This window comes from Dreissena polymorpha, chromosome 4 (genome assembly GCF_020536995.1).
Source record: "Dreissena polymorpha isolate Duluth1 chromosome 4, UMN_Dpol_1.0, whole genome shotgun sequence".
NCBI lineage: Eukaryota > Metazoa > Mollusca > Bivalvia > Myida > Dreissenidae > Dreissena > Dreissena polymorpha.
The window spans coordinates 138101942-138118142 of NC_068358.1; the positions used below are offsets into that span (position 1 = coordinate 138101942).

The following is a 16201-nucleotide window of genomic DNA, read 5'->3' on the forward strand; positions in this document are numbered from 1 at the left end:
ATCCTCCTGCACCAAATATAATTTAAATATTTTGATATTTTGACCTTTTAAATGGATTAGTTTGATATAAATTGGAAAAATACCTTTATAAAATAGAAACGTCAACAGTCACATAAACACGGGTATGTTTTCATAAAATTGTATTCAAGTTAGATATCATATTAACAATAAAATTCCGAAAGCCTCTAACCCTTTAACCGCTTACGTTCATAGTAATTGATGAACATAATGCTTAAATAACATCAATGGCGACAATAATCATGGACAATAAACCACATGACCGTGTAAGTACACTAGACAACCACAATGACGACATATGTCGTCCATTAATGATATTTTTGCGTGAAAACACATATAAACACAATAAACGCTTATTAAGTGTGACATGCACAATAGGCGCAAAGTACCCGTGTTCTGACCAAACATACAATGTCGTCAACTTCGTAGTTTATATAGCGAATTGTAATGTAACATAGTGCCTTAGATACATGACTAAGTTTATTAGTGATCTTTATTCGTTTTGAATCAAGTTCAATATCGTATGTGCCTAAATAGATATGAAACACCATATGTTAACGTCAAACTAGACGAGAAGAATGCGCCAAAATAATTGCCTATTGCTTGTTTCGATGATTAGTCATGTCATGGGTATGCATGCGTCCCATTGATTGTTGAATAATCTCATGTAAATGGCGGGCTAACTTCAATATATGTCCGTTGCATGCGTCATATTACATTATTGTCTTTGAGCGCGTGGTATGCACACGGCTCGTCAGAATTTGCGCACGTTACAATCGATTTTTTCATTTTTTTATATCTGTAATTTGACTTAGGTAACTGGACAGTACCTCGCACATGGCCGGATATTGTAGTCACACAGTTTGTTATGGGGTCGAAAGGCCGCTACATTTAACTTGTAGCTCATAATATTTTACGAAAATTGGAAAACGTCGTGTAAGAATTAAATCAACCGAAATTAATCGCTATGAACACTTTAATGGAGTTGTGTACGTTTTTATGTTTCAAAGACTACGTCTTAATGCAGAGAATTCTCTTTGTGCTGAATGAAGAGTAGGTTTCTTACAGTGCCTCACCGATAATTTAGTGCAATTTGCAATTCTAATCAAGCGGCTAAAAATTCACATCCTATATTTGACTGGAAAAATTGTCAAGATATTGCAATAGAGCATACTAATTTGAAATATATAAAAATAAATTCAAATATCCAGTCACTGATGCTTTATGTGGTTACAATAGTAACATAAAATCTATACTACAACGAAAAATAAGTGATATATTGATCCCTTAAATCCGTTTCAAAACAGGAATTATTATATTCAGTCACTTATTAGTTTTTAACAAATAATCATCTGAATGTTTTATAAGTATTACGTTTTAAACATCATTGTTATGTTTTTTAAATACACCGGAATAGCATTTGAACGTTTTAGGAAAAACACTTTTTCTTTGAGTATTTGATAAAGTGATGCTTTAATGAATTGTCACAGTATGTGAGTTGTGGGCCAACAACGGTGTCGGTTATATTTTGATAAATGTTTAAATGTGACTATGGACTATAATTTTTAGCTTACTTTTCCAGTTTGAATGGAATAATCGCTTGAATCATTTTCATGTGGTCACCGTACATAAATACATGGAAAATATAAGATAGCGGTTTCAACGATGCAATAATGCAGAACGTGTTGTGCATATCGCTCGAAATGTAAGCTACAACACACCAAGTGCGTCACACGAAGCGCACCGAGTTTTATGTTTCTCAAAAAGTCGAAAGAAGTGAATTGTACACGAAATGTTAAAACAATGTCTTCTGGAAAAAAAACCTCATCAAATTAGCATCATGCAATCACCTAACGCGATGATATTGTCAGATTTACGGTTGTTTCCGTGGTGATACTCATTAAGAATAAACTCGGAAATGTCAATTATTATTAATTAGTAAAACAATGGAGACACAATCGTGTTTGTCACAACACAATGCACCCTATTGCGCCACTTTGAAGCCATATATTTAACCTTTGACCTTGAAGGATGACCTTGACCTTGACCTTTCACCACTCAAAATGTGGAGCTCCATGAGATACACATGCATGCCAAATATCTAGTTGCTATCTTCAATATTGCAAAATTTAAGACCAAGGTTTAAGTTTTGTGACAAACACAATGACTGACTGACTGACTGACACATTGACAGACAGTCTGAGACAGATAGGCCAAAAACAATGTTCCCTCGATCATTCGATCCGGGGGCATAAAAATGTACAGTTTTTATGGACGCAAACAGGCAAATAAAACTTTTTGGTATTAAAGCAGAAAATTATCAGAATGTTCGACTAAACTCTTTAATTCCTATTAATCTGTTTGGTTGATGAAACATATAAAAAACAAACGGTCGTAGAAGCTCGCTTTTACTTTCAAGTATATGTAGTTAAACTATCCCGTAAGATTTTTGATACTGTTTTACTACTTTTTTTAGAGAATTGTATATTGCGATGATTTTCTGCTTTGAAAGCTTTAAATCATTTTAATATTTGAAATGTGCAATTAATAGTATAGTAGCCTGTATCAGATTAAAAAAACTTAACAAAATTATAAACTTTCAATTCATCGATGGAGATTAAATGGCAGGCGAGTTTGGAACTTGTAAGTTTCGTGATTTATGACCGTTTTATTTTAATGTGCTTTTTAATCTGACTTATACAAATGTCTAATCTGTATCACATCGCATTTCAATCAGTTTGTTACAAACAGAAGATAAATTGGCGAAACATGAGAATGTGGTAAGACAGTGTGGTGCACAGGATGCGCGCGCAGATGATTAAAGGCCTCACAGAGACCCGGATCGAATTCCTCCTCCTCCAATTATGCGATCGCAGTCTTATGATGTTCTATTCACAATATATTAATGAGCACTTACACTACGTGTGAATCTTCTTAAGTGACACCTTTTACTGATACATGAGCCTGTAAATGCGTCTCTGTTGACATCATTAGCGACATCTACTTCCCATGATGATTTTGAAAACTAGCCGATGAATTGTAAAATTAAGCTAATTACACTTATGTGAATAGAAAACATTTTTTCTAATGATCTGGTTTAAGATCGTTAGCTGTCATCGTTCAAAAGCAATACATCAGAACGATACCACTGAAAAAGCAATGAGGTGAAGATTATTTCCATTTTTTATGGGATATTATTTCAATAATGTTATTGGTTTTTAAATACATGTGAAGGTGAATTAAGAATGGTATTTTTCTGTTCACATCCGATATTTTTTGTTTAAGTTGTTAAATAATGATAATCATTTTACAGCAGGATCCACATCTTGTATAGCTGCGGAATATCTTGTCAGAGTTGTTGCAATCGACCTGGCATGTCAACTTCATTTATAAAAAGAAGCGCTTCATGAAATACAGGTCTTATGCCATATGCGGCCAGCGTAGCTCGAGATCAGCATGCGTATCCTCGAAGTATGTCCGCTTATAAGACTAAGAAACATTGCGTTACTTGGTAGCGGACAGCGAAGCTCTTGACCAGACTGCGCGGTTGCTCGGGCTGGTCTGGAGCTACGCTGGCCGCATATGCCATACGAGCCATTTCCCATTACCGATTTAATATAGAAACACACGTGTGTTTAACGACCACTTTGTTTCAATTCGTTATTAAAGATTACATTCAATATTTATTTGAATGAAAAAGGAGTAGAAATGTTTCAGCGACCGTCATACGTGAACGCACTAAGAAGAAACAATACGAAATCAAACCATAGTGACCTTTATACACCCAACAAAACATTTTTACAACGTATATACATAAGCTTCTGTTTTATTGAATATACTTATTATCATCTGCATATCATATTCGCTCTTTGCCGTTGTTATGAAACTGTGTTAAGACGTCAAACATAAAGACATAACAAATTCCAAATGTGTACCATGATAGTTTTAACAAACACAATAATGATTTCTTCATTTATGTGGTAAACCTTAACACGTGGTCACAAAAGTGCGCAATACTAAATAACGCTTTAACACAATCGATCTCTACACATGCATTTTAAGTACATAAAGAAGAGAGTTGTACTATCAAAAATTTACATTTTGATTATTTCGCATGTTACCATGTATCTTCGGTTGCTTCTTACTTGGCACATTGTACGCTGTTGATGCATCTTTTTTGTGCTGCTTGGTAGACTTTTTAATGGATTTGATCGCCTTTTCGGTTTCTGGAGGTTTTGGAAGTGGTCTCCGTGTTAATATCGGTGACGTCATCTACGCCCGACTCTGAGACTCAACGGTGCGTCCATGTGCAGTTATGTGTGCCCTTACATTTAGCAATTCTTCCTTAGTGTACGGAGGAGCTGTAGGGCGGAGCTGATTTCTTTCTCTCAACACCCACGGACAAATAATGGAATCCCATTGAACTAGAGCCGGCCATTCCACAGTACAGAGTTTATGTTACTTATCGAGACCTTCGAAGCTATTAAGAAGTTTCTTTGGACATTCTTTGTTCGAATCGGTGACCAGCAGAATAGGAAACACATCTTTAAAGGCCGCCGCCCAAGAAAACTCGATGCATTTTATAAAGTAGTAATCTATTGCCTTTTGGAATTCATCGGAAGCGTTTGGCACTGTACACATATTTTTTTAGTATAGCATCCTTGATATTCTGTAAGAAAGTTGTTGTTTTTATTTTCACAAAATTGGAGCGCGGGCATTTTTATAAGATAACCAGAGAAAATGTTACCAATTTCTCATAACAAACAGTCGCAAAAGATATGTGTAGTTTTTGGGTCCACTCATGCAAAACAAACTAAGGGCTAACTCAAATAGTCTAACTTATTCTTATACTTAGAATTGTAGCCTTAAGCCTTTTTAAAGCACACTTTATCTTACAAAACATTTTGCATTTATTAAATACACTGTTTACAGTTTATTGACGAAGTTTATACCATTTACATGAAAATGCGTATTTGCGAAAAGAGACATGGGAATAAGCTTACCTTTTTGGTTGAATCTTTACAAAACGGCATTCCTTTGAATTTGAACAGGGCACTTAAATAATTTAATTCCTCTTGAAAATCGAAAAGGAATGAAAGATAACTTAAGTTGAAGTAGTAATTAAAGTACACTAATTCTTTACCATGCGTACCTCTCTATTCGCGAAGGCTCTCAAAGCCTCCTGTCTATCACGAGTCCTCTCAAAGGCGGCGCCAGGTTGGATCACATGGAAGAAAATTTGCGCACGTGAATCCCGCATATGTTCTACAGCAGCGTCGTATGCTTTCTAAGAATGCAAACACACACAAAATATTGTGTTGACAATATAGTCGCTATAACAATTACCACACAATTTGTATCCATACTCACGAGCGCCCATAAACCAAAATTAGTCACAATATTATTTATACCATTATATTAACCTTACTTAAAGAAAACTTACGTTTTTATAAGTCAATATAAGGAACTGATACTGATGTAAAGATAAACAATTACTTAAATAAGGAATGTGAACAGTGTCGGACTAAATCAAGTTACCGATTGACATGTTATAATGAACCCTTAATCGCAAGTATCGATTTGCAATAGATTTTATTGTTTGCTATTGATTACTACAAAAACGCATTTTTTTGAGATCTCGAGCATTTCTCATATACGAGTCGCACTGGCTCCCTCGTCTCCCGGATGTACTTACATTGCGAATCTTGAGCAACTTCTCGTGCACGAGTTGCACTGGTTCCCTAGTCTCCCGGATGAAGAACCAGTAGACATTTTTCCACTCATTGTCCTTCAGGTCCTTCTATAACTTCAAGTGGTCCAAAGTATCACTCACTGGATCATCCACCCCTCCATCGCGCAGCTTTATAATCATTGGGTAAAACAGAACATTATAAAATACTCACAGTTAATGTTCAAAGAAAATAACAAAAACAACACAAAAAGCGGATTCTAATACATCAGTACCTACGCATCGGACTCTTGGAACACCGGGTTGAATGAATTTGAGTAAAGTATCGTTCCGGATAAGCATGTTAAGTCCGCACAGGCTAATCAGGGACGACACTTTCCGATTCCGGAACTGATCGTTTAAAGGAAGTATTTTCTAAACCAAAATCTAGTCCAGGCGGAAAGTGTCGTCCTTGATGTGGACTGCTAACGTAATATAGCATGATACTTTACGCAAATGCATTACATAGAGGATATTTGATCCTGTCAGTGTAAGATCGTTTGCTTTTTCACGAGCGATCATAGAAAATATTATTTTTCTATGATCACTCGTGAAATAACAAACGATCTTACACTGTCATGAACACATTTTCTGTTTATTGTACGCCCCTTTTTCAAGAAAATAATTAACAGCTGTTTCCCTTTCGCTGCAAACTTACCCTTTCTCCCGTGGCGTGCCTCAATACATTTCAATACACAAAATGAAGTAAATATACCAGCGAAATTCTCCGGTTAAGCTCTTTTACAATATAAAATAAACGTTGAAAAAGCATAAAATACACAGAATATGTGTACGATTCGATGAAATATCGTTTTGAATTCACTCGTGATCATAAAACATATATACAAATCTTGAAGTCAATCTTGATATGATAATTTTAATATAGAAAAAGTATTTCCGAAAATTGTGTTATTTTCACCGGTTGTTTATTTTCACTGATTTTATTTACTGCAGAAATGACATATTTTATCTTTAGGTATAAAAAAAAAACAATTTTCTCAGAGACCGGCGCTAATATAGTTAACAACAACATCAGTTGCAGTAACAACAACTAATTTTAGGGTATTACGTAAGTAACTTTTTCATTCAATAATGTCAGTACCACTGACAGTTGTAGTTTAATGTACACGCTGCATTTATTCTGCTATTACTGCGTATTGCATTAACTACTATTATTATATATACTAACTGTTCTTCCACAACGTGCATGTCATGACTCAAGCATCACTCTTGATGATTCGGGAATTTAAGTACGTTTATTATTATATTTTATATTTGATACTTAAATAATAACCTTTCTTGCACGGGCTTGATTTCTTTCTCATCTTCGTCTATCTCCTTTTGCAATTGTCTTTCTGCCTGTGTTCGTAAATTGGTATAGTTCTCATTTTATATATTTTTTTTTATTGCTTTTTCTACGATATTTTAGCAATTTATATTTGTCCCTCAAACTATTGCAAACAGATTGGCGATAAGAGTTCGTATACTTTTAGTTTACTATAATATTCGTGTATTGATTATATTATACCTATGTTATTTCGTTTTGTCTTATGTGTTTTACGACCTGTGATTGATTGTCGCTTGCATGAATGTACGTTGTAAAATAAATATAAACCATAGCCACCGGAATTTTGCCTTTAACTGATATACCTCCAATTATTTTTCTTGAAGAAACGATTATATGTCCCTGATGTGCTGTGTAACAAAAAACGCCTTCGTATCAGGATCCATGCTATCCAACAAATCTTCAGTAACCTTCATAACGTCATCCAGGTCTTTCGTAAACAGCTCGTCTACTGTCACAGCCAACGTACTAATTGCTTTACTCTTATTTTTATGTCAGTGAAAATCCACCGCGTCTGCTTTGACATGTAACAAAATGATAATATAACACAATTATTTGTGTTATTTTCCACCATAAACATTTGATAAGAAAATAAACGCCTGTTTTCCATAACAACGTAAATTAATGATGTGCGGGCATTATGCTTTTGGCCTCAATGTAAACCCGACAGTTTATGAAAGTGTTACATGTTTAAGAATAGTGGAAGGCACATAAATCATTTGTATAGGTAATACCTTGGCTCAAGGTATTATCTATACAAATGATTCAATGACATGTTCCTTTCACTATTCTTGGGCGTACAAATGGAGCGGGTAACAACATTTTGAATTTTTTATTTGTTTAAAACACATCTGTGAAGGTATAAATGAATTGCATACCTTTTCATAAAACATTGCTGACCAAAATGATAATGATATCAACAATAGAGTGTACACCGTAAAAATTGCAAAAATGCCCCAATGATGTATTCTTCCGTTCATTATATCACATTTAATTCATTTAAAGATTTCATGAGCGCTTTCCTAATCGGATAGAGGTTGAACGAAATTGTTCAAAATTCATTTTTGATGGAATTTCGCAAAATAATTTAACTTCAATGTGACATTAACATTTCTTTTTTTAACATTTGTATTGTTTTTTTTTTTCGATTTTTTTTCCAGCAGAGGCTATTAAATTAGCTATATTTAAAGCAATATACCAATGTATTACAAACATTGAACCGGTCATATTACAGACTTTGTTAGAGTGCATGACATCAACACGTTCCCCATTCCCATTATCGTAGAAGGCGATTAAAATGTACAAGTGTCAAATTGTTGATAACATATACAACACCAGAATAATTGGACAAAAGTCACAAATGACATCTTATTTGTGACTTTCGTCCAATTATTCAGGTTCGGTTTGTACTCTCATGATGAGACATGTAGCAACGCGACACACTAAACGTTTACACGTAAATTATCAAGTATTATAGGAATTTCTATAACAGAGAAAAATATTTTATTCAATAGTACATATACAAACAGAGCACAAAACAAGGATCAAAACTATGATTATCGAGTTCATTAATCTTTCATATTGTATAGCAAGTATGTCTTTTACTTTTATCATTTTACTAATACTCTACACAATACTTACCATGTTACTCTTAACACAATTTTGAATTGGTAATTACACTGTGATATTTAAAAAAAGCGTTTCTTCGTTATAATATTATATAGGATTCCAAAATTATGTATATAAAATGGAGATCCAACAGTCATTTCGCCCATTCTTGTACACATTTTTTGTTTATTAAAGGATGTATCCATTTGGTTTGTACTTTCGGTTTATAACTCATTACCAGACAGAATCACTACTATTTTGTCCATCTTGGTTATTTTTAATATTTTGTGTGAACTGTGCAATTCCCTTCAACAAGATCGGTCCACCCTCGTGCAACAGCATAGCCGGCCATACGACATAATCAAGCTCGGTTCCAGAGGCTGTATAGGGCTTGAAATGTGTGCCTGCCAACTCCGAAGATGGCTCGAATATAAACGCCGACGGAGGACTCTGTATATGAGAATTCCAGCATACATCGACAGCTTTGTTAACGAAAGCAACGCATTGTTTGTTCTTTAGAAATTGAACTTCTTTTATAGTTTTGTGTGTATCCTCCTTGCCAATACGATCGATAATAATCTAAAACAGATAATACAACCACAGCTTATAAAAGATGCACATCAAAATTTTGATAAATTTGAATTACTGATTTATGCAAAGTACGTGTACAATAGAAAAGTCATGGTTTAAATTCCATACGCTGCATACCGGAAATGCATTTCTTCAAATCAAGCTTTTTTCATGTACGATTTATTTAATGAAAATACAAAACCGTGCTTCTTTCAGCAGAACGATTTATACTGTCTACAAATGGCCGCAACCTGATAGGGTAGAGCCATACAACATTATCCCACAAAAACCGTTTGAAAAATATAATCATAGGTAACCGTGAGGTCTGCAGGAATACATCAGGCGATCAAAAAACAACAACAATAAACTGACATATATCTGATATAAAAGGCTTTCCTCCAAATGTCATCAGGCGAACAACCACAGATGGAACGTTTTTTCCATAACGTGATGACTTCATAGAATATAAAAATACGGGACTTAAATTAGTTAATTTCCTTTTGCACTTGTATAAAATTTATAAATATAATACGGTCAAATCATCCTTGGTTGATACATATGTAGGTAGTACACAATCAGGGCTGCTTTTATGGTTTATGAGTCGCCTGCTGTAAACATTTCAAAAACAATAGAAATGACGAAGCATAAGAACAAAGGTTATCTATACAAAATCAATGTATGCTGACGATTTGACATTGTATCTTGATTAAAAAATTGGTATGGGTGTTATCCCTTTAAATATTTATATGACGATCCCATGTATATGATAATTTGGAACTTTTTCCCGTTAGAATTGCATGTATTTACCGTATATATAGACGCCTTTTATCCCAAATGCAACTTCAAACTTTTTGACGATGCTGCGAAGCAGCTCGTCTAAGGTATCATACCATGAAAAATTTCTTCACAATGGTGACCTATGTAAAAGACCGAGCCAGTCCGATTGAGATAGCTCGATTTTTCTAATCGGCATACCTCGCTTATTTTCATTGATAAAGGTATAGGAAGCTCAGCTATAAATAGGACAGCATATTCTGGGACAAAGATTTTATAATAGTTTGAAAACGTTATTTTTTAATCAGTTATGTTCAATTCATTAAATGTTTGTAGATGTTTGTAAACAACTATGCATTTTCTGTATTGTATTTGACATTTGTCGTGATTCAGTAAATAAATTGCGAAATAAAACGTGTATAATTAACTTTCTACGCGATCTTGAGTGTAAAGAAAACGAATTATTTCGAACCTGCCAATTGTAAACGTTGTAGCGACTATGGTATATAAACAGCATAATAGCCAAGTGACATCTGAGAAACTCGCTCTTATGCGTGCTTTCTCGTTTTGCATATTTAATAAACTTTTCAAACAGAAATTACAGAGCCACATCAGTACACATACTATGTTTGATTATTCATTCGTTTGTTGGATATTGTTTGCTGTTTTAAACACATATTAGGTCATATCGCGGAGATTTAGTTAACCTTACCATGTGTTCATAGGCGAACTCACGTATTCAAGTGCTCTTACGACTATGTGCTCATACCTACTTTCCGGAATCATCATGAAATTATTGCTGTACTTAACGAACAAACATGCCTAAGCTTATTGAATTAAAGAAAAAAATATAAAAAGATAAAAATTATATGTTCATGCACATGGGCATGTGAAATAACGTCTGTACAGCATCATTAACTTAGGAAAGGAAACAACGAAATATTTATTATAAGTTTGGTATGATAAACATGTGAAATTAAAGAGCATGGTGAAATTAAAGAGCATGTCAAGTTTTTAATTTATATGCTGAAACGTTATGTTATAACCCACAAACATTTTACTGTAACAAAACGTTGTTTTAAGATAAATGGTACAGAAAATACACGTCGAATATCTTAAAGATATTTCTTGTCATATTTGATCGAGAATGTAACCCGCCTCCCAGTTTCGCTGAATGGATCAAGTTCCCCACGGATACTACTACCCTGTACCCCCCCTTTTTTTTCGTACCCTACATTTTTTGTACCAATTTTTTTCGTACCTAATTTTTGCTCTTACCCAATTTTTGTCGTACCCAATTTGTTTTTCCTACCCACATTTTTTTTTCATAACCAAATCTTTTTTCAACCCATTTTTTTGCATAATTTGTGTACCCAAAATGTTCGTAACCATTTTTTTCCTACCCAAAAAGTTCGTACCTTCATATACAATTGTGGTGATGTAGATAACATTAAATAGATGCTTTTATATCAATCCTCTTCAAAAGCATCGACACACCAGTACTGTCAGTACTTTGATTATACATGTTAGCAGAAATACTAATACGCTTCAAGAAATTAATTGCATTTTTCCTATCTATTTTAGTAAAGCAGTAGCATAATCAATAACATAAGCATAGCAGTACTTCGTGTACATTTATGTAATGCTGATTGTACTTCAAATACGAATCTTGGTTGTCTTAATATAATTTCCCAACTTGTTTATTTGTAAAACAATATTTTGATTTTCGACTGGTTGACCTTGAACTCGCTATGTCTCTTTTCTTCCTGTTGAGTACAAAGCATGTTATGTAAAATATTGTAGGCAATGCTTACTCTTGTTCCCATGCAAAAATGTCTAAGGAAGAACACGGTCTTAATGCTACAAGCCCATGTGACATTTACCTATGACCTGTAGTTATGAATATTGACATGCGTCTTTTTTATACATAAATAACCAATATATCAACTAGAAATATCAAATTCGTCGGTCGACGAACAGCCCGACCATCTGAACAACCAACCGATCGACCGACCGAGAATTGTAAAGCAATAAACCTCCTCTTATTCGAGTCTGGTTATAGGCATGAACTGTTATAGTATCAGTGTTTTGCGGAGGAGGTTCTAAGAATGTCGATAATATTGAACGAAAAGATTAAACACCTATACAAGCGGGAAATATTGGAAATTAATTGTCGACTTTTAATTTTTAAAAGCATAATGTCATATGTAAAGGAAAATATCAAACAGGAAACCTTTTGCAGGTGTCCCATTGTTCTGTACGATATTAGTTTTTGAAACTCATGCAAGCGATGCAACAAAGCTGGACTGAGCGGCCCTATGGTGTCGCTGTTGACAGTCGGTAGCATCTTCAGGTATCCTAGGATGTGCTCACGCTGTGCAGCAGCGACACGTTTACATTCGTCGCAACACAACTATAATATACAAAACCATGTTTAATTGTTTTCTATAAATATCTACAAACATCATTAAAATATACTCAGTTTTCAAAACAAAATAATAAAAGTCTTTATCATGGAAAACAAAGGGGAATAATTACAAAGAATAATCTTTGATAAGACTTTAAAAACAAACGAAATCCTAGACCAAATCTATATAATAGGTACCTTCCAACAAACAGTACACAGTAATATAGCAATCTCTATAATTATGATATACATGTATAACTTTGTATTCGTTGAACATCTTCCTTTTAAGTTTATCTTACTTCAAACTCGTTAACCATAGTCTTTAATTGACATTATTAACATATGTTGAGGTTTTAATGGAAATAAAGAACATATTTTGGTTTTAATTGATATAAGAAACACATTTTGTGGTATAAATAATTAGGAAACATTTTGCGAACAAGCCACATGTCTACAAACATGATTAAAAATATTTAAAATAGAGAGAGAAATGGATTATCTAAAAATAAATACCCTAAACATATTCCTCAATATATCAATCGCATTCCTTTCAGAAAGTTGTTTTGCATGTGTGAACCACTCAAAAACATCTGTCCACTCATTGTCATACAGTTCCGAAAACCGCTCAGACACTTTTGTGGCTCGATTTTGGTCACTCAAGTCAGTTATGGCCGCATTATTTGTGCGAAGCCTTTGGGAAGTCATTTCTGATAATCTGTAATTATACTATGTTTATAAATAAAAGCAACCGAAGAAGTTACGAATATTTCACATGAATTCTATATGTAAATTTGGTAAGTGGAGGAAGCATTTTATCAAGTTTCAAGCAAAACAACACCGTATAAAAACATAAATTTGCAGAAATACTAAGAATGCTAAAAGATTTACTTGAATAGGAGTTTCGACTTCTCTCTTTTCAGTCTGCTTATTTCAAGTACATTCGTATTGGTTTTGTGGACGTTCGCGTGTTCTTCTCGACTTTTCTTATGAACATACAAAAACAAAAATAATGTGTTATTAAAATGACAATGTCACGACAAGATTTGTAGTTTTCAATTAAAATATGTTCAACAGACACATTAAAAAAACTTATTAAAGTTCTTGGCGTTTTATCTTCGGCAAACAGTTGACTCAGAGCAAAACACTTAAAATATATATAAAAAACAACACACATGGTCATCACGGCGTTTGATTAGTCACTATAAAACTTCCCATATATAAAATGGATGTTTGGAGAGCCAAACCTTACAATTGGCACTAAGATTTTCATAACATTTATATGTTAATTTAACTTGAGCTAATATCATATCCAATCATTACGGATGGTGGAAGTTAATCCGTATATTCGTTGCAGTTTTGTTTACCTTTTGCAATTCAGCCAAACGCTGACGTGTATTTTCTAACATGTTGTATGGTACTTTCTTCGTTAAATGTAATTTTAAATCCTTTATTGTGTTTTCCAGTTTGTTACGTTGTATCTTTTTATGTTCGTCTTGGTTAATTAGTTCGTAACTTTCTTTTAAGCTCGTGTTACTTTCATGAATGTTTATCTCTTCACCGCTTTTTTCTTCGTTACCTTCTCCCGTTCTGTCATCATTATTTGTAATGGGCGGTTGTCCTCGTTTGTCATGACTTCCACTCTGTTTTCGATTCTTTTTGCCTATTACACGAACGGCATCAAACAATTAAAGAAGGCTTTGAAGTGATTATAATGACATTCGTTACACTATTTCTTTGGAATGTTTAAGAGTTAAATTGATTAGGAACGCATTAACATACAATCTATGTAATGGGTCATTTTGCTCCTGTAATGCATAGCGATGATAGGCATTTTTTATTAAAGATTATAGGCCTTGAAATCTCGTTTAAAAGAAGGGATATTAATTTTTGTTTGTGTTGACTTCATTGACTCGTGTCCCAGAAAGTTGTAGTTCTGCTTCTGTGATGAATATTAAATCGAAATAAAAGCAAATTTAAAAAAGCTTTTGAATTTGGTAATTGATTGTTAGTATAAATTGCGGTACCAAACAGTATATGCATAATTAAACTAGTCTAGTTTGGGGATACACCTTGGCTCAATACGAGGTTTGGTACACCTTTTAATGGGTTAAAGAGCGCACTGTGTCTTTACATTGGCATTGTAAATGCGGTTACGATCAATTTCGTTATATTTTTGTCTGCTTTGGTGGCTTTTAAACATTTCGTGTTGAAGATTTGAAGTCGACAACACGCCCGAATGACAAATATTAACGCCGAAACAACAAAGGAGGGTATTTTGTCGGACATCAAAAAACTACTTATCAAGAAGCTACTTTAACAAATATGTACAGGCCAGATCGACAACACGACATTTTTATAATTATTTTTCTAACGCCTATTTGGCGCATCTGAAACATCTTTTTGGTGGATTTGCACGATTTGCCTATCATACCTTTTGGTCAACACGCTGACAATTAATATTGATTTAATAACACAATTGCCAATACGTTTATATTTGGTAACGTTTTCCAATCATCTCATAAAGATACTATTTTTTATGCATGTATTTAAAAACGAAGGTCGTCAACAAATAATACTGTTGTATTGAGGGAAACAGAAAATAAATCAAACTTACTTTGATTGCTTGTGTTACTTCCCATCTTGTCCAGCCTTGAGGTAAAAGATAGAAACGTCCGAATTTAGGATACGTATTCGATTTCGAAAGTATTCGTGCTACCTAACGAAATAACAATTTACCATTTCCAATCTTTCATACGTTTTCAATTTATGCGCTTGCATATTTGAAACGTGGAATACATTTCGTGTTATAATAATCAACAGGTTTATGCAAGTATAAACACGTTCAAGATAGATCAGTAAGTTAGTTAAACTTTGAATGAAATTTATGAAAAGAGCATACAGTACAGTACATTATATATTTTAAGACAGTATTAACAACTGTAACGTAAAACGAAAGTAAACGAATAGTTTACTTTAGCTGTCCTTGAAATATTCTATTATAGTTTCATTTATACTACACTAAATTCGCAAAACAAATATGTAATACTTATGTATTAGCAAGTATTACAATTTATAAATTACCTTTTGAGATCTTTAACCGCTATTCAATCCGAAACATTCAACGCCTAAATGAATATTGTTACTTCGTCCTCTACGTAAGTCATAAATATGTGCAATTATGTAAAAGTTCCAATCTTTTCATCGTTCATATTTTTATATGCCTCTAATAGCGGGATTTCGTTAGCAACGTTTCAACCTGTTGTTTCGCAACTATCAAATGCTTCTATTAGCAATACAAGAAATCGACTTATATCGATCTTAAACCCACAAAGTCAAACAAGGAAGCTTTTTATAGACGCTATTCCAATAAACGCGCATATTTTAGGTTTAAGGTATAAGGAAAATCAATAAACATAAACAATCGATTCTGTGACCTAATAGCGTATCGTTTCTATTCAAGCTAACTCATTCGAAACTAACTCGGATAAAGAATACGTTTTGTTTTATAGTAAGCTTTTAATCGAATTCCTAGAGTGACAGTAATACTAGTTTTTTGGGTCTCCATTAGAGCAAACATACACAATATGCTGTTAATGTATTTTAAATATACATCCTAAAATCGATGAAATATGAATGTGCCAACTGTATTTTGTTCTAGATAGAGCATGTTCAAATAAGATACTTCTTTGAAGCAGACGCTAAACAATTTTCGCATGTTTTGATATAAAGTAGCTTGTAATATAATTTTACT

At 33.6% G+C, this 16201-nt stretch overlaps 1 protein-coding gene across 1 annotated transcript; it reads right to left on the reverse strand.

The window, feature by feature from the left end:
• Positions 1–8564: 8564 nt before the first annotated feature.
• LOC127878110 (uncharacterized) lies at positions 8565–15804 on the reverse strand. The gene is made up of 7 exons (XM_052424528.1): positions 15532–15804; positions 15065–15099; positions 13815–14110; positions 13339–13433; positions 12964–13165; positions 12277–12456; positions 8565–9278 (listed from the first exon to the last, which is right to left on the reverse strand). The coding sequence occupies exons 2-7, from the start codon at positions 15087–15089 to the stop codon at positions 8934–8936; spliced, it is 1143 nt and encodes a 380-aa protein (XP_052280488.1). The 5' UTR covers positions 15090–15099; positions 15532–15804; the 3' UTR covers positions 8565–8933.
• Positions 15805–16201: the final 397 nt, after the last annotated feature.